This window comes from Melanotaenia boesemani, chromosome 9 (genome assembly GCF_017639745.1).
Source record: "Melanotaenia boesemani isolate fMelBoe1 chromosome 9, fMelBoe1.pri, whole genome shotgun sequence".
Lineage (NCBI taxonomy): Eukaryota > Metazoa > Chordata > Actinopteri > Atheriniformes > Melanotaeniidae > Melanotaenia > Melanotaenia boesemani.
Window position 1 is genome coordinate 35,844,536 of NC_055690.1, and position 20,180 is coordinate 35,864,715.

A 20,180-nucleotide genomic window follows, 5' to 3' on the forward strand; every position below is an offset into this window, starting at 1 on the left:
GACACATAAAAGCATTTACAATTATAGAGAAAACAAGACTTTAATGAAAGTATTATTCTAATGTTTTTTTTTTTGTTTTTTTTTACCTTGTCCTGTTCAGCATGGTGGCGGCAGAATGATGGTCTGGCTGCTGTGTTGTGCTGAACAAATTTGCTTTGCCAAGAGGAGCTTTATAAGTATAAGGCTATTTATTTATTTTGAATTATGGAACCTATGCTGGACCTGACCGGAGGGGACAGAAAAAGAAGGACAGTGAAAAGAAGGAAAAGGGAAAGAAAAAAGAAAAAAGAGGAGACAAAGATCCAGTAGATAGAAGCAACAATCCTTCAATCCAACCTATTAACCAACTGCTACACCTGTACAGAAGCACAACAGAGAATTTCCTACTGCTTACGAAGCCCGCCCGGAAGTGGGGGGTCTTCATATATATATATATATATATATATATATATATATATATAATGAGCAAATATACATAAAGACATACAATAGGATTAAAATATTTATATCTGAATATGGAATATAATGTGCATATGACATTAATAAAATTAATAAAAACAGAATCCATGTAAATGAATAAAATATGAAAATAAAATCAAATAAATGTGCAACTCAGGTAAAATATAGTTGAAGCTTGTTATGCTGTTATTTAACTGGAGACCATGTTGTTCTGGATGTGGAACCTGACCATGAACAAACTGATCCAGAAGTTCTGGTTGTGTTCTGCAGAATAATCTGGTTCTAGTTATGGGCACTGACCTGGCTCTGGTTCTGGGTCTGGATCTAGTTCTCCTGGATCTGACTGTCCAGAAAATAAAACTGCACAAGCTGCTGAACATGATGAAAAATTCTTCCCATCCTCAACACACCGCAATGTGTTCAGTCAGAGGCTTCTTCATGCAGCTGTAAGACAAGCCAGTAGTTGTTCGTTATTCTATTGTTCCTGTTTGCTTTAAATATGAAATAAATCCCACTACAACACTGCAATTTCCCTCTGGGATAAAATATGTTATTTATCTTTTAATTTTCTATTTAATTTATTGTTCTTTAAATTCTCGTGTATATGTTCAGGTTGTTGTTAGAGGAGATAAATATAAAAAAATCTTTCAAAACTTTTTTCAGTTTTTCTGTTAACTAATGTGAAGTTAAAATCCAAATGATAAAAAATCTGAGGTAAATAAAAAGAGGAAACAACGAAGAAACAGCAGGTCAAACACCTGATCTGATCACACCTGGGGGTCACTTCCACACCTCACATCAGGAAATATTTATTTTCTTTATCATTTTCCTCTTCAACAGGCTTTACATCCAGGAAAAAAAACATGCAGAAGAGGAGAAAATGGTGAGAGCTAACCCAGCAGCGCCCCCTGCTGCCTGGACAGTAGAACACAACAAGTCTGCATCTCTTAAACTGCAATTCCCACAATCCTCTGCAGCTTCTAAATAATCCCTTAACACCTGAATGTAATTACAATTATACAGATATATAAAAAACATAAATAATAGGAAAAAATGAATAAAAATTAAATACGGTTAATATTATATAATTTAATAACAATTAATATATGGAATAATGAAAATGAGGAAAATGACAAATGAATAGTATAAAAATATATAAATAAATATGAGGGAATAAAAGCAAAACCTCTTTAGCAACAAGTTCAGAAACATAGAAATCTTTTCTTCTTTTAACTCAGTTTATTTTAAATAAAAAAGAAAACATCCTGCATTTCCATTCAGGTTAAATAAAAACTGTAAATCAGTTTTTATTTCAAGTCATTTTCAAAGTTATTATCAAAGCTTCATTAATGAGGCTAAATAACTATCAATGAAGCTGAAAAGCATGCAGAAACAGTCTCCACGGAAACATGCTCTGTGAGGAGTCAGGAAGAGATGAACGTCTGGTTTTGTGTTTAAAGGTAACCAGTGGAGGTCTTTTTTCCCTGAGTTTGTCTGTAAGGCAGCAAAAACTCTTCGTCTCTCTCCTTCCTCTTTCAGTCTTATTATTTACGGTCTCTGACAGATGAAAAGTTTTCATTGCAACATCAACGATTACTCTGAGTTCAGTTCACAGCGTTGAAAGATTTAAACAGGAAGACTTCTTCAACCAGACCGCTGCATCCTCGTACTCCTGCAGCCTCCTCTCGCCTCCAAAAACAGACAATTCTCTCACCTTTCATTTGTTTGTTTCTGCTCACACAACAAAATTCCACAGAGAAACAGTATCACCCCTGTCCAGGGTGTACCTGCCTCTCACCTGCTAAAATGCTGGGATAGGCTCCAGCTTACCCGCAACCCAATAATGGACTAAGCGGTTAAGATAATGGATGAATGGAATCTAAATAAATTTAACTGAAAATATTTTTAATAATCAGTCAATCAATCATCCATCCATCCATTTTCTGCCGCTTATCCGGAGTCGGATAAGGCGTTCCCAGGCCAGCCGAGAGACGTGGTCCATCCAGCATGTCCTGGGTCTTCCCCGTGGCCTCTTTCCGGTGGGACGTGCACGGAACACCTCACCAGGGAGGCGTCCAGGAGGCATCCTGACCAGATGCCTGAGCCACCTCATCTGGCTCCTCTCAATGTGGAGGATCAGCAACTCTACTCTGAGCCCCTCCCGGATCACCGAGCTTCTCACCCTTTCTCTAAGGGAGAGCCCGGCCACCCTGTGGAGAAAACTCATTGTAGCCGCTTGTATTCACGATCTTGTTCTTTCAGTCACTACCCACAGCTCATGACCATAGGTGAGGGTAGGAACGTAGATAGACTGGTAAATCGTGAGCTTTTCCTTTTGGCTCAGCTCCTTCTTCACCACGACAGACCGATGCAGAGTCCGCATCACTGCAGACGCTGCCCCGATCTGCCTGTCGATCTCCCTCCATCCTTCCCTCACTCGTGAACAAGACCCTGAGATACATGAACTTCTCCACTTGGGGAAGGATCCTATTGCAGACCCAGAGAGAGCACTCCACCCTTTTCCGGCTGAGGACCATGGTCTCAGGCTTGGAGGTGCTGATTCTCATCCCAGCCGCTTCACACTCGACTGCAAATCGCTCCAGTGAGAGCTGAAGATCACGGCCCGATGAAGCTAACAGAACCACATCATCTGCAAAGAGCAGAGACCCAATCCTGAGGCCACCAAACCGGATCCCGCCAACACCTCGGCTGCGCCTAGAAATTCTGTCCACAAAGGTTATGAACAGAATCGGTGACAGAGGGCAGCCTTGGTGGAGTCCAACCCGCACTGGAAACGATTCTGATTTACTGCCGGCAATGTGGACCAAGCTCTGACACCGGTCGTACAGGGACCAGGTTGTTGGACTTCTGTGCTTATCATGGATTGTCCATAGCGAACACCTTGTTCAGACATAAGAGTGTCCACATGTGCACTTGGCACCAGGACACTCTAGGCCACAGTTCGATGATCGACTTTGTAGTCATGTCGTCAGACTTGCGGCGGCACGTCCTGGACACTCGGGTAAAGAGAGGGGCGGAGCTGTCAACTGATCACCACCTGGTGGTCAGTTGGCTCAGATGGTGGGGGAGGATGCCGGTCAGGCCTGGCAGACCCAAGAGTGTTGTGAGGGTCTGCTGGGAACGTCTGGCAGAGTCCCCTGTCAAAAAGAGTTTCAGCTCCCATCTCCGGCAGAGTTTCAACCATGTCCCGGGTGAGGCGGGGGACATTGAGTCCGAATGGGCTATGTTCCGTGCCTCTATTGTCGAGGCGGCCAGCCGCAGCTGTGGCCATAAGGTCGTTGTTACCTGTAGTGGCGGTAACCCCCGAACTCGTTGCTGGACATCGGCAGTAAGGGATGCCGTCAAGCTGAAGAAGGAGTCCTGTTGGGCCTTTTTGGCCTGTGGGACTCCAGAGGCAGCTGATGGGTTGCTAAGGCAAAAACTCGGGCATGGGAGGAGTTTGGAGAGGCCATGGAGAATTACTTCCGGACGGCTTTGAGGAGATTCTGGTCCACCAGGAGGGGGAAGGGGTGCTCTGTCAACACTGTGTACAGTGGAGATGGGGGGCTGCTGATCTCGACTCGGGACGTTGTGAAGCGGTGGAGGGAATACTTCGAAGACCTTCTCAATCCCACCAACACGTCTTCCGATGAGGAAGCAGAGTCTGGGGTAGCTGGTGCTGGCTCTCCTCTGGGGCTGAGGTCACTGAGGTGGTTAAAAAGCTCTTCAGTGGCAAGGCCCCGGGGGTGGATGAGGTCCGCCCAGAGTTCCTTAAGGCTCTGGATGCTGTAGGGCTGTCTTGGTGGACACGCCTCTGCAGCATCGCAGGGACATCAGGGACAATTCCCCTGGACTGGCAGACTGGGGTGATGGTCCCCCTCTTCAAAAACGGGGACCAGAGGGTGTGCTCCAACTACAGGGGGATCACACTCCTCAGCCTTCCCGGTAAGGTCTATTCAGGGGTGCTTGAAAGGAGGGTCCGTTGGATTGAGGAAGAGCAGTGTGGTTTTCTTCCCGGTCGTGAAACAGTGGACCAGCTCTACACCCTCTTCAGGGTCTTTGAGGGGGCATGGGAGTTTGCCCAACCAATCTACATGAGTTTTGTGGACTTGGAGAAGGCGTTCGACCGTGCTCCCCAGGGACTTCTGTGGGGGGTACTCCAGGAGTATGGAGTGCCAGACTCGCTTGTACGAGCTGTCCAGTCCCTGTACGACCAGTGTCAGAGCTTGATCTACATTGCCAGCAGTCAATCGATCTATCAATCAAAAATCAATCAGCTATCACATTTAACAAGTAAAAAAAAGAAAAAACAAAGACAACATAATAAATAAATTATATATATATATATATATATATATATAAATATATATACATATATATGGCTTCAAGATGTTTGTGGTGCCACCTTCAGGACAAACCGGTTTCTGTTCAAGGATGGTAATCAAACATCTGTTAAAGGCTCAGTGTGGATTGTTTTAAGGGGTGGAGTCACTGCTTTCTGCACCATCAGCCCCTCCCCTTTTGCTTGTGACATCACCTCCTCAGAAGTCTTTGAACCAGTCAGCTGCTGTTGCTGAATGACTGTGTCATCGTGCTGACAGTTGGGAAGGGCGGGGTCAGGTAAAGGGTTGTGGTTACTGTCTTGGGCAGAGTCAGGAACTGGTATGGAGTCTGTTTCTCGGATTGGGTCTGACCGGACCTCGGTCCTGTTACATGACACCGATTGCACCTGCTTCTCCGCTCTAAGCTCCACCCCTCCGTCTTCCACCAGGCCCACAAGCCCAGCACACATGGAGCAGCTCCTGCTGTGCTGTGGCCCTTCCTCCTGGCACCTACCCCCCCTCCTCACACTGCTCTTCCTTCTGGGTGGGCCCTTTCTTTTTCTGCGGCTCTGATTGGCTGAAGTCCTGCGGTCCCAGTAGCGCTGGTTGGCTGTGTGGCTCTGGCTCTGAATGTGTTGTGCCCTGTGAAGTGACAGGGCAGCCAGGTCCGAGTGAGACGACGTGCTATCGATCATCCTCCTGCCCAGAGCGAGCGGCCTGACCGGCAGCGCCAGCCGGAGACGCAGCCAGAAACGAGAACGTCGCGCTTCAGATCGACTTCCACGCCACATCACGGTGCAGATGGATGCCTGGCGGAGTTGAGCAACCTCCACGCAGAGCAGCTTACTGACAGAGCGGTACACCACCACCACAATGGAGGTCCGTTGTCCATGCTGGAGGTGCAGACCCAGGCGACACTCCAGGAGGCTGAAGCTCTTCTCTGTCAGGAAATCTGGACTGAGGACGAAGATGAGGCGGCGGCTATGCTGCATCAAGCGAAGGATGTCCTCCGATGGGTCTGACGGACGACACACAAGAGTCACAAACTGAAGATAAAACACCAACACATTTAAATCAGCAAGTTTAGTGGTCAACAACTGGTTTGTAGAATTGAAATGATTTAGTCCATGAGTAGGCAAATCCGGGCCTCGAGGGCCACCGGCCTGCAGGTCTTAAGCTCTAATTAGGGGTCTGGCTTGGGGCAGGATGGTTTAGTTCAGTTCATTAAAACCTGATCTCTGTTGCATTTCCACAGCAATCATACCCTTACCCCCCAGGTGGACTGTTAGCCGGTTAGTCATAGATGCATCAGCTACATAACAGCATCACATCATAGCCTCTCAGGATTAGTCTGAGAGCAGTTTTGGACAAACTGGGAACATCAGTGGGGAGAGTGTTGTATAAGATCCAGATTTTCCCTTCAGAGTTTCACTTTGACCCCAAGTTTACTGGTGGTTCCTAGAGGTTCTAAAAGTAAAATCAGAGGCAGAACCTTTAATGGACCCCTCTCTTTGCAACCAGCTCCCAGCTTGGCTTCAGGTATCAGACCCCCTCTCTACCTTCAGATCATTTTCAGACCAAACTTCCTGATAAATCTTATAGCAAGTCTGGCTTGGTGACCCTGATCCATTCTTTAGTCCTGCTGCTAGAGGCCGAGACTGCTGGGGGACGTCCCATGATGCACTGGGCTCCTCTCTGCTGGGGCACGTCCCATGATGCACTTGGCTCCCCTCTGCTCTCTTTACTCTCCATGTACAAACATCTGCCGTTGTTGTCATTTATTTGTGTTTCTCTTCTTTCTCAGCAGGAATCCCTGGGTTAGAGTTCTGCTGCTGGTTGACCTCTTTCCTGTCCTCTCCACCCCCAACTAGTCCAGGAAGATGGCCATCCTTCCTGGTTCTGGTCCTGATGGAGGTGTTCCTTTCTGGTTCTGGTCCTGATGGAGATGTTCCTTCCTGGTTCTGGTCCTGATGGAGGTTTTCCTTCCTGGTTCTGGTCCTGATGGAGGTTTTCTTTCTGGTTCTGGTCCTGATGGAGGTGTTCCTTCCTGGTTCTGGTCCTGATGGAGGTTTTCTTTCTGGTTCTGGTCCTGATGGAGGTGTTCCTTCCTTGTTCTGGTCCTGATGGAGGTTTTCTTCCTGGTTCTGGTCCTGATGGAGATTTTCTTCGTGCAGCTCAGGATGGAGAATTGAATCAAAGCAAAGATTAACTGCAATCCGTTGGTTACCTTACCTCGGTCATTTATATGAACATAGTCATTATAAACTGGATTAATGTGGATCATGTAATGGATTTATTTTGGATAATAATTAGACGGTGTCTGTGTAATGATATTGATGGGAATGGTACACCTCAGAACCAAGAGACAGTAGAACTTCCTTTTCCCTGATCTACAGAAACAGTTGGTAATAATGTGACTTTAGCTCCAGCATTCAGTGCTGTTTCATTTTGAAAGGATGACTTGCATCCAGCAGCTTGTGGACACACCTGCTTTTGATGGCTGTAAACAGCAGTTCGATTTGGTTATTATTATTATTTTATTTATTTATTTATTAATTTTTTTTGCACAGCTCATTCGTCATCTGGCCTCAGTAAATAAGAATATGGCTATTTTTCTGCTGTTTGGATTTTTTTTTTCTTAAGCTGGAACAACAAGCATTCAAACTATTTAATACACACACTGTCCACTATATCAGCTCCACCTGTTCACCTGCTTGTTAACACAAATATCTAACCAGCCAATCACATGACAGCATGCAGTCATGTAGATGTGGTGAAGACGACTTGCTGAAGTTCAAACTGAGCATCAGAATGAGGAAAAAAGGATATTTAAGGGACTCTGAATGCTGCATGATTGCTGGTCTAAGTATTTACTGGGATATTCACACACAACCAATAATCTATCACACCAAGAATTAAAAAGGGGGTCCAACCCGGTCCTAGAAGGTGGTCCTGATGACATGGATGGTGGGTGTATATTCTTTATAAAGTGTTTGTCCTTCTTTACCATAACAACGAAAATCCCTTATATGCCAGTTTTGTGAAAAACAAAAAAGGAGCAACACTGAAAACAAGCCATTTAAATAATATAATGATAAATGATAAATAAATCAATGAACCTCTGCACTATATAAATGTGATATCTTTACAAACTGAAGACAAAACTGCCATGCATGCTGTGTTTTGTGTTATGATTGGAAAACACATGGAATAGAAAACAACAAAAAAAGAATGATGCAGATGTACAATTATATGAGAATATCATTTATTCACCCCCACCCAAAAAAGAAAAAAAGGTGTCTCAGGGCATGTAAAAAAAAAACAACAACAAAAAAAAACACTTTCATCCAAAAGCATAAAACAGCAGATTATTAAAGACATGAATAGCTTTGAATTATTATAAAATACTGAATGTGTTAAAGTGAAACCAGTGACCAACAAACAGAAACATAGAAAGTGCAGAAACTGAACATTTTAAAAATGCAGATTAATCCTGTACATGAATTTCCTCCGAATAATATCTGACTCTGCAGTATGCTGTCCCTCTGGCATTTTAATACAGGGCAGTTTTACCATGTGACAATCCTCCATTATGCAGACGACACTCCACTGCATCTCTTTCTTCATGTTTCTTAAAGGCCCATTTATGCTTGATGTAGAAGACGGACATTTTTGTGCGTTTTCAGGGAGCTTAGCTATCCGTCGCTTAAAGCAGAAGGCAGAGCAACACCACCGGAAATCGTGGGGGCAGTGCTGAGCAGAATAGCTATCGTGACGAGCGAAAGAAACAAACCAGCGAAGAAGAAGAGGATCAAGAGGGGAACAAAAACCAGAAGCAGAATGAAGACATTGTTATCATTTGTGCATTTGTTTTATTTCTGATTGCTTTTTCTTATTTATTGTTTTTATGTTGTAAAGTGTCCTTGGGGTCTTGAAAGGTGCTTTGAAATAAAATGTATTATTATAATAATTATAATTATAATTATGATTATTATTATTATTGGAAATAACTTCATAGTGATGCGTCACCGCTGCTAAACGGTGTCTGAACCGGAAGGCGGCTTGTGGGCATGAACTCTGAACTCTGCACTGCCCACAAGTGGAGGAACTGACTTAACAACTATGGCAACACAAACGACACATGGAAGTATGAGGACGGCGCGTATAACAACGTTTGAAACGGACATCACTATTTATGTATGTAAGGGAGCATAAATGGGCCTTTACAGCAGAGCCAACAGAATAACAACCATCAGGGTGATGCATCTATTTAAACACACTTTTGTTTACGGCCACTGGATGAAGCTCTAACAAAAGCTGATAATTAAAATGAATGGGAAAAAAATAATGGAAGCCAATTCTCGCACCTCGTAAATTAAAAATATCGACCAATTATCTCATAATTATAGGATTCAAAATCACAATGGTGATGTATTTGATTTACTCGTAATGATAGTGGCGATATTTATATGTGTATCTTGGAGGAAATACAGAGTCTATGGATTTTTCTTCTAATTGTGAGTTTATAACCTCAGTTATTACTTGGAAACTCATAATTATGACTTTTTAATGTCATAATTACTTTTTTCTCATATTTATGACTATCTCATTATTATGACTTAGAATCTTGTAATTATAACTTTAATTCTCATAATTACTAATTATATTTTTTATTTCATAATTACTTGTTTTTTTTTCATTATTATGACTTGGAATTTCAAAATTATCTTTTTATCTTATGGTTTGTTTTTTTTTTATCTAACAATCATTACTTTTTATCTCATAACTGACTGAATCTCATAACAATGACTAAATCTCAAAATAATGAAATACTTAATGAACAAGGGGTGGAAATGGGCTTCCACAGAAATAATTCTGTAAAGATGTAATAAAAATGGTTTCCCACCACATGAACCTACATTCATCACGGTTGGAACCATTCGTGAATCCACCAATCTGGCTAGAGCAGGCTGAAATTCTCTGTTTTATTACATAAACATCTCAAAACATTTAGCACCAGTTCAGCCAGAATACAAAACACTGTGACTGGACTCTTTAAAGCATTAATGGAAAATATAGAGCAGCTACTTTATAATCAGATAGCGTGAGAATGAAAATTATTTACGATATAAAAAAAGGTGTTTATAAGAACAAATAATGCTGAGGCTGAGTTTAACAAGAGTTAATGGAATTAATCTGAGACATTCTGACTGCTTCATCGTTCCTTTCCAGAGTTTTCCCTCCTGGTATCATCTCTTGACTAAACTGTACCTTTTCCTTTTATCTTATGTAGGCCATTATGGACTTTCTTGTTGCTTTAGGACATTTTTCCTTCAACTGATGGCCTCTAATGTGGTTGTGTTACTTCAAAATGGGCCAAGAAAGTATTTCTCTTGAAGAACTTTAAAATCCCAATTTAAGCTTTTCCTAAAGGTGAAAAGGACACCTGAGAAAAATTTATTACCCTTTTGGGTCATTAGAGGACAAACGTCATCTCCAAAAACCACACGTGATTTATAAAAACATTACAGATCAATATTTTTAATATCTTTTCTTAATCTCTTAATCATCTTCAGTCCTAATAAAAAGTACCAGATATGTTATATTTAAATTATATTAAACTTTTAATGATGACATGATGTCACTGTTTTAATTTTCCATATAGCAGTTTTTAGGAGAGGACATTTTTGTCCTCTAATGACCTGAAAGGGTGGTAAATCGAAGCGACCTACAAGGTTAGAGTTCCCTGACTTGCAAAGCTCACATATAAATGTTGTTAATTGTTAAGCCAAGCTAACAGAATACCCCAACATATATAATTCATATGAACTATGACAACAGACTTCTTGTATAACGGCTATGCAGATGATTGACAGTTCTACCGGTAATCCCACCAAAACACCACATGGTGTAACCACATGGAGAACAGCTGAGAGACTTGACTCAATATGGCTTCCAGCTGGTGGTACAGATCATGGTTTTCTCTCATCTTAACTGCAGCAAAGTACTTCTTAAACTTCAGACTAGCCTGGTACCTCCCCAATTCGATTTCGTGTTGGTTCAGACGAGAACCAAATCTAATTAGTCCAAGAAAAGTGATGTGTGATTTACTCTAACATAATGTCTCAACTTATGAAACAACCAAACTGCTAGCTTGGCTACTAGCATAGCTACTAGCAGGGCTGTAGGCTTCCGGTTTTACCGTGGTTTTCTAACTGATTCTGAAACCCTATTTTGTGATTAATTCCAAACCTTGTTTGATGATTTTTTTTCTGAAGAAAAAAACAGTTTTTGAGTGGACAGATGGCTGTGAAATCCGCCTTATTCTATTAACATGTCAACAACTATTATCTTCAAACGGCACACTTCATTGTGACTCTTTGGTTTTCTAACTGACTTCCAGACTAGTCTGGTACCTCTAAAAAAAAGCTGTTAGGACTTTATGTTTGTATGTTGCGGTCGTGGGGACAAGAACCAAACCAAATTTGTCCAAAAATATGTGATGTAACATAATGTTTCAACTCATGAAGTAATCAAACTACTAGCATGACTACTAGCATAGCTGGTAGCATGGTTGTGGACTTCCAGTCTGACTCTGTGGCTTTCTAACTGAATCTGAAACCCTGCTTTGGATATAATTTCTCCCAATCCTCAACTGAAACCTTGTTTAATTTCTTCTGAGATAAAAACTTTCTTTGAAAAATCAACTGTGTGCAGGTTTCACTCCATCCATTGTGGCTACGCTGCAGAGTTGAAGACTTTCTGCGGCTCTTTCACAGTGTTACTGATGAGGCCCGTTTGGGAGTTCGTACTGTTCTGACTGGTGAGCCTCATCAGAGCCACGTCCCTGCTGCTCGACCCACTGCTAACCTTTCTCACTGGTAACTCCAACCTCAGCCTCTTCCAGAAGCGGGACGTCAGCTCCCTGGACTTGTCCCCCTGCCATCGAACCACCACCAGAGCTACCCGGGCCCTCCTGAGCTCCCTGACCCAGCCCTGCCTCTGGACTGGCTTGTACTGGACTAGGATCACCTGCAGGTGTCCCCCTAGTGCCATGCCGTCGATGCCGGCCTTCAGCTCCAGCAGGGCTTGGGAGCCCTGGGAGGCATAGCCAGGACTAACAACCACCAGGAGCCGCCGGCTACGAGCCACGAAACTCAGAGTCTCATCTGTGATGGCTGCAGGGAGAGAGGAGGGATGGAAGGATGAAAGGATGGATGGATGGATGAAGTGTGTTTGTGTGTGTAGACATGTAGCACTCACTCCCGCCAGGTAGACTGTCTCTGTCAAAGATGCACACCGAGTATCCAAGCTCATTCTCCAGAACGCTGCGAAGCGTGGACAGAACAAACTGCTCCTCCTCGCTGTTCCTTGCGTAAGAGATGTACACGTCGTACTCCTTTTCATCTGAACACACACACAGATTACAGAGAAAACATGTTATCAACTTTAAATGTCATCGCCAGGAAGTGAGAGATTAAAATTTGCCTGGTCATGGAGAGGAAACTGTATTTATCTGATCTGAGGTCAGTTCTTTAAAAACACTCGGTGGAAATAACACCAGAACAGAAACCCGAAGTCTCTAACAGTAGCAGCATTTTCAACCTCATCACAGCACAGAAACACGTTTAACGGTTTAAATAACTTCTTTCATAACGTTCTAACTCTCCAAAACAGCCACACCAAAAAAATCACCAACCCACTGTAAAAATGTCACCATGACAACAGCAGCCGATTTTAATGATAATGATTTCTAAACCAAACACATTGACACAATTTTCCACGAACAAACCTGCCATGATAACATGATTATCAATGATTAACAACTTACGGCCGTTTACACCAGAAATGTAACGGACACAACAGACATTGTAAAGATTTTAATTAAGACAACAGTAAGCGGTACTGGGCACAGCCCTCTTTAAATCTGGAATCTTGGGGTCCTCTGAAACTTATAAGTTCGCTGTTTGGAAAAAAGGACATCACTTCATCATTTCTGGCAAAATTAAAAATTAAAACTACATCTTATAAATTCAGTGTAGAGGTGAATGTTTTTCCTCAGTGGCTCCCAAACTGCAGTGCCCCTTTTTTATCCACAAAAATAATGCATACACATTTATAACATTTAATTTTATTAAATAAAAACAACTGTTCTTGGACACATATTAATAACTAATATATCCCCTACCACTCCCCAACAATAACTATTGTCCAGGGATAACAAAGCTTGTGCTTCAGTTTGCATGATGACCTTGTTTCTTTCACACATCACTCAGATCTGAAGTTGCTGTGCCCTTCACAACCCGCAGAACCTACAGGAAACAACATGAACATGAGATATGGTGATGACTCAAACCCAGATGTGTCAGAACACTTCACAGAAACCAGCCTGTGGAATTTACTGGCATCGGAAAAGGTGGCATTCGCTGTAAAACTGCTTGTTCTACAAGCTGTGCCGTCCTGTTTCTGGGTTTACTAACCTAAACGTGCTGAATGCAGCCTGATACAAGCCCGGCCAGTTTAATGTGAGGATGGAAAACGTGAAGAAGTGACTCAGCAGATTTTTGTCATCTGGCAGAGATTTTTTTATTCCCGTCCGTGTGCTTTTATAATCAGATGAAAAGGTGCTTAAAGGTGTGAAAGTGTAACTTCAGCAGCCACAAAACCTGTGCCTCGCAGGTGGGTAAACACCGCATGCCTCACCTGTGCCTCACAGGCGGGTAAACACCGCATGCCTCACCTGTGCCTCACAGGCGGGTAAACACAGCGTGCCTCACCTGTGCGGCGCAGGCGGGTAAACACAGCATGCCTCACCTGTGCCTCACAGGCGGGTAAACACAGCGTGCCTCACCTGTGCCGCGCAGGCGGGTAAACACTGCATGCCTCACCTGTGCCTTGCAGGCGGGTAAACACCGCGTGCCTCACCTGTGCCGCGCAGGCGGGTAAACACAGCGTGCCTCACCTGTGCCTTGCAGGCGGGTAAACACAGCGTGCCTCACCTGTGCCTCGCAGGCGGGTAAACACCGCGTGCCTCACCTGTGCGGCGCAGGCGGGTAAACACCGCGTGCCTCACCTGTGCCTCGCAGGCGGGTAAACACAGCGTGCCTCACCTGTGCCTCGCAGGCGGGTAAACACCGCGTGCCTCACCTGTGCCTCGCAGGCGGGTAAACACAGCGTGCCTCACCTGTGCCTCGCAGGCGGGTAAACACTGCGTGCCTCACCTGTGCGGCGCAGTCGGGTAAACACTGCGTGCCTCACCTGTGCCTCGCAGGCGGGTAAACACAGCGTGCCTCACCTGTGCCTCGCAGGCGGGTAAACACCGCGTGCCTCACCTGTGCCTCGCAGGCGGGTAAACACAGCGTGCCTCACCTGTGCCGCGCAGGCGGGTAAACACCGCGTGCCTCACCTGTGCCTCGCAGGCGGGTAAACACAGCGTGCCTCACCTGTGCCGCGCAGGCGGGTAAACACCGCGTGCCTCACCTGTGCCGCGCAGGCGGGTAAACACCGCGTGCCTCACCTGTGCCTCGCAGGCGGGTAAACACTGCGTGCCTCACCTGTGCGGCGCAGGCGGGTAAACACAGCGTGCCTCACCTGTGCCTCGCAGGCGGGTAAACACTGCGTGCCTCACCTGTGCGGCGCAGGCGGGTAAACACTGCGTGCCTCACCTGTGCCTCGCAGGCGGGTAAACACAGCGTGCCTCACCTGTGCCTCGCAGGCGGGTAAACACCGCGTGCCTCACCTGTGCCTCGCAGGCGGGTAAACACAGCGTGCCTCACCTGTGCCGCGCAGGCGGGTAAACACCGCGTGCCTCACCTGTGCCTCGCAGGCGGGTAAACACAGCGTGCCTCACCTGTGCCGCGCAGGCGGGTAAACACCGCGTGCCTCACCTGTGCCGCGCAGGCGGGTAAACACCGCGTGCCTCACCTGTGCCTCGCAGGCGGGTAAACACCGCGTGCCTCACCTGTGCGGCGCAGGCGGGTAAACACCGCGTGCCTCACCTGTGCGGCGCAAGTGGGTAAACACCGCGTGCCTCACCTGTGCCTCGCAGGCGGGTAAACACCGCGTGCCTCACCTGTGCGGCGCAGGCGGGTAAACACCGCGTGCCTCACCTGTGCGCTGCAGGCTGGTCAAAGCCGCCGAGCGCCTCGCTTATGCACCGCAGGCCCAGCTGTGCGTCTCACCTGTGTGTCGCTCGTCGGTGCCGAACCAGGAGCGGTACAGCAGCAGCAGCTCCAACCAGAAGACATGATAAACCACGAAGAGAAGCAGCATGAGCACCAGGGTGACACCCAGACCGCAGCCCAGCTCCACGGACGGCAGCGACACTGAAAGACAACATGGCGTTAAAGGAGCAGTCAGACTCGGTCATCAGAATAATTATGTAGTTTCGGTTAAAAATGGTTTAACCGGATGTTAACGAAGTCCATCTTAGTTTGTTTCTCGTGATTTTTGTATCAGGACAGAATAAAACCACCTGCTTGTCATCACATGAAAACGAGGAAAATCAGCCTGATCATAAAACCTGAGAAATGACAGATGAATACTTTCTTTTCTGCATGTTTTTGAGTTAATAAAAAATGGATAAAAAAGCTTTTAAACAACAGAGTCAGTGTATGATGATGATGGTGAAGGTTTAAACATGCAGTATGAAGCTGGAGTCACACAGGAAGTCTTCCTCACCTTCTTCCTCCAGCTGAGCTCTGCGGGTCTCGAAGCTGATCTTGTTCCTCACGGAGCAGTTAAACTCCCGCTTCAGGTCCTCCGACTGGAAGTCCTGGACCAGCAGGACGCTCTCCACGGTCTGGTCCTTGAAATCATTCTTCACCACTCTGCAAGCCAACACACACATTTCATCTCCTTTAGTTTTTATTTCTTACTCACCTGTTGACAGAACACCAGTCAGGAACTGGAAAAAGATGCATTTCTGTCGGACTGGAAGTTTCCACCTGAAACTTTGGGAGAATCGGTGATGATCGGGGAGTTTTTCCAGCATCTTCCCGTCCACCGTCCACCACATCTCCCTGTCAGGGTTGTGTTGGATGAAGGGAAACAGAGCTCTGCACACCAGACGGACCTCGGAGTCTGACAGGAAACAGAAACTCGACAGGTTTTATAGTTGCTATGGAAATGATTCCACTTTCATCCACTCAGCAAAAACGAACGAAAATATTTATCTACAAACAAAAATACAAAAAAATCATTGTCAGATTTCACATTAAAGTTGACGTTTTTTCTGTTAAAGAGCAGTGAGCGTCCATAGATGGAGGAAACAGCTGATCGGTTTCTATGGATACAGATGGAAACAAACATTCAGTTTTTCTTTTCTAAATGAAACAAGTGAGAAACGTTTCAAGCTGGATTTATAATGATGATCAGGTGATGTCGTCAATACGCCGCAGACGGAGCCGAGAGAACTTGTGGGTCAGATGGAAAGTGTGAACCACGTGGAGGCGGTGCTTATCTGTTTCACTGCTTTCCTCCAGATGACGGCTCATGACCTCAGCTGTCATCACTGTGGGTTTAATCTCCAACAACAACAGACACGTTGGTCTTTGTGTTGCTGGTGTTTCTGCTGTTTTTCCAGGTTGTCTGTCTTTGTCCAGGTGCTCCTGATGATTGTCAGCTTTGTTGCAGGTGGTTTTCTGTTTCCTTCCAGGTGTAGCAGCTGGTTGCCTGGTAACGCACCGGTAACAGCTGATGCTGTCTCTCTTTTTTTTTATTATCTTCCCTCTTTTTTTCTCTTCTGTTTGCTCTCTCTGTTGTGAAGAAATTCTTTTTTTTACAACTTAATCTTTTAATGCTGCATATAAACAGTTTATGAGACATGTAGCATCACTTTATAGTAACACCCTGGTGAACGGTACAGAAAAAATATTTTCATTAATTGTAATTAACTTACATTTTTTAAAGAGCCACATAAAGACCTCAGATAAAAAGTAGACTTTTCTTACACGTTTGTCTTGGGTCGGGAGGGAAAGGATTCATTTCTGAACTCACGGTGTGCCAACAACCAGGAAATAATTTAGTTTTTCAATCTATGAAATTATGAACAGCCTCAGTATTTACCTGAAACTCTGTCCAAACTTACACCGGTTTAGAAAACTGATATTATATTTAAGAAGCATAAAGAGGAGGATTTGTAACTTACGTCAGTGGGACATGGACTGTACTTATATAGCACTTTTCCTGTCATGCTGATCACTCAAAGCACTTTACACTACCTATCCCCATTCACCCAGTCTCACACACACACCCAGTCACACACATTCATACCCTGATAGGCCCACTGGGAGGCAACGTGATGTTCGGTGTCTTGCGCATAGACACTGCATGGAAGCCTGGAATCGATCCACCGACTTTCTGGTTGGTGGACAGCTGCTCTTCCTCCTGAGCTACAGCTTCCAGTGCAGTAAAATGAATTGTTTTGGAGAAACGGGACTATGTGAGAATTAAGTTACTGTTTGTTATGGTTATCTGTATATAGTGTTTTTATTCTTTCTTGGTATTTATGCGTTTTAGGGTGTGTCCATGTGTGTGGCTTGTGTTTTGTATGTTTTGTCTGTTTAAATGTTGACACTGAACTTTGAGCTCTTTGCAACTGTTTTCCAAGGTGGTTTTTTATACTGCAAATGGCAAATAAACTGAACTGATGTGGCGTGCTTGTGTTTGCTCGCTGATGGTATCCCAGAGGCGGGGCCAGCCGGCTGGTCACGCCTCCTGCCGCTGATAAATTGTCGAATGACGTTTCTGAAGACGACTTACGTTCCGTCGAAACATGTGAAGGTAAAATTAAAACTCCTTAAAAAACTCTTTGTCTGATCAATAGAATTTTAGAACTACAATTGGAATAGACAAATAAACCTGGTCGGAGGAGGAGCAGTGTGGCTTACACTGCGGCCGTGGAACAGTGGACCAGCTCTACACCCTCTTCAGGGTCTTTGAGGTGGCATGAGTGTTTGCTCAACCAATCGACATGTGTTTTGTGGCTTTGGAGAAGGCGTTCGACTGTGTCCCCCGGGGACGCCTGTGGGGGTACTCCGGGAGTATGGTGTGCCGGACCACACAAACTGTCCGGTCCCTGTATGACCGGTGTCGGAGCTTTGGTCAGGATGCCTCCTGGACGCCTCCCTGGTGAGGTGTTCCAGGCAGCGACAGGCAGCTGTGACCCGACTCTGAATAAGGGGCAGAAAATGGATGGATGGATCGATGATGGATGGAGGGATGATGGAAGGAGGGAGGGATTTTATATAATTTATTATTGTTATTTATCTATTAATTATTTATTTGTTCATTGCATTTCTTTATATTTGTTTATTGTACTGTGTATTTTTTTTATTCCTGTCTTTTTCTATTTGTTTTTTTTCCCTGAATTTATGCATATTTATTTTGTTTTTAATCAAACTAAATAAATTTAGACATTTAGGGGTTAAAGGCTTTTTAACTGCACAACACTAATGCATCCACTAGGGGGCAGAAGACACATGAAACTGCATACAGCAGGACTTTAAGAAACATTTTGAGGCTGTTTAATGACTTTAAAGGATGAATCTGGTGTTAAAAGAATTATTAAAATCATATTTATTCTATTAATTTATTTTAAGTAAATCTTAAAGTTGTTTGTTGTTTTTAATTGTGTTATCGTGCATTTGCAGGGTTCAGGTTGAAATCAGATTCTTCTCTGTGTGCATCTTGTTTGTGGTTAATCACTGAAGGATGTGCTGCATCTGCAGGCTGATCCGACCGTAACGCTGCCTTCAGTTCAGAGATGAACGTGTTGACACTCGAGTCTTAAATGGAAGTTAATGAAGCTGCAGCTGAGTATTAGAATAAATCAGCGAAGAGGAACACGCAGCTGCAGAGCTGTTGTTCAGATGCATCAGCACGTACACACTGTGTGTGTTCGTACATGCCTTGTCCTGGTTTATGAGACGGGCTCCTGCAGCCTCCTTTAATTCTGCATGGACAGTTAACTTTCTGAATGTGGAATTCTCTTCGCCGCCTCCAGAAAACTCATTTAGGTAAAACTGTCTGGCAGCGATGAGCCGTCTCTCAATCTTTATGTCCGAATGGAGCTGCAGGTGGAGGAAGAGGCAGGATGCAGGCCTGATAAAGAGGACGACCCCGGTACGAGAAGGTGGACCTGATGAAGAGGACGACCCGGTACGAGAAGGTGGACCTGATGAAGAGGATGACCCGGTACGAGAAGGTGGACCTGATGAAGAGGACGACCCGGTACTAGAAGGCGGTCCTGATGAAGAGGACGACCCGGTACTAGAAGGTGGACCTGATGAAGAGGATGACCCGGTACGAGAAGGTGCACCCGATGAAGAGGACGACCCGGTACGAGAAGGTGGACCTGATGAAGAGGACGACCCGGTACGAGAAGGTGGACCTGATGAAGAGGATGACCCGGTACGAGAAGGTGGACCTGATGAAGAGGACGACCCGGTACTAGAAGGCGGTCCTGATGAAGAGGACGACCCGGTAAGAGAAGGTGGACCTGATGAAGAGGATGACCCGGTACGAGAAGGTGGACCCGATGAAGAGGACGACCCGGTACGAGAAGGTGGACCCGATGAAGAGGACGACCCGGTACTAGAAGGTGGACCTGATGAAGAGGATGACCCGGTAAGAGAAGGTGGACCTGATGAAGAGGACGACCCGGTACTAGAAGGTGGACCTGATGAAGAGGATGACCCGGTACGAGAAGGTGGACCTGATGAAGAGGACGACCCGGTACGAGAAGGTGGACCTGATGAAGAGGATGACCCGGTACGAGAAGGTGGACCTGATGAAGAGGACGACCCGGTACTAGAAGGCGGTCCTGATGAAGAGGACGACCCGGTACTAGAAGGCGGTCCTGATGAAGAGGACGACCCGGTACGAGAAGGTGGACCTGATGAAGAGGATGACCCGGTACGAGAAGGTGGACCTGATGAAGAGGACGACCCGGTACGAGAAGGTGGACCTGATGAAGAGGATGACCCGGTACTAGAAGGTGGACCTGATGAAGAGGACGACCCGGTACTAGAAGGCGGTCCTGATGAAGAGGACGACCCGGTACTAGAAGGTGGACCTGATGAAGAGGATGACCCGGTACGAGAAGGTGCACCCGATGAAGAGGACGACCCGGTACGAGAAGGTGGACCTGATGAAGAGGACGACCCGGTACGAGAAGGTGGACCTGATGAAGAGGATGACCCGGTACTAGAAGGTGGACCCGATGAAGAGGATGGGGGGTGAAGATGAAAGTCAGAAGAAACTTTCGTTAAAAGCTGGAATATTAAACGTTCTAAGGCAGGGGTCACCAACTCCGGTCCTGGAGATCTACCATCCTGCTGGTTTTACTGTTTCCCTGCTGCAGCACAAGTCACACAGATCAATAACTTGTGAACAGGC

At 45.3% G+C, this 20,180-nt stretch overlaps 1 protein-coding gene across 2 annotated transcripts in view; it reads right to left on the minus strand.

The window, feature by feature from the left end:
• Positions 1–9,712: 9,712 nt before the first annotated feature.
• The window catches only part of LOC121646291 (interleukin-1 receptor accessory protein), a 49,344-nt gene continuing 38,876 nt past the window's right edge, over positions 9,713–20,180 (minus strand). For both annotated transcript variants that reach the window (XM_041995201.1, XM_041995200.1), the window contains exons 8-12: positions 15,728–15,863; positions 15,462–15,610; positions 14,963–15,106; positions 12,045–12,188; positions 9,713–11,959 (exon numbers count right to left, since the gene is read on the minus strand). In XM_041995201.1, the coding sequence (XP_041851135.1) occupies positions 11,520–11,959; positions 12,045–12,188; positions 14,963–15,106; positions 15,462–15,610; positions 15,728–15,863 (1,013 nt within the window). In that variant the 3' untranslated portion in view covers positions 9,713–11,519. The remainder of the gene's footprint in view (positions 11,960–12,044; positions 12,189–14,962; positions 15,107–15,461; positions 15,611–15,727; positions 15,864–20,180) is intronic.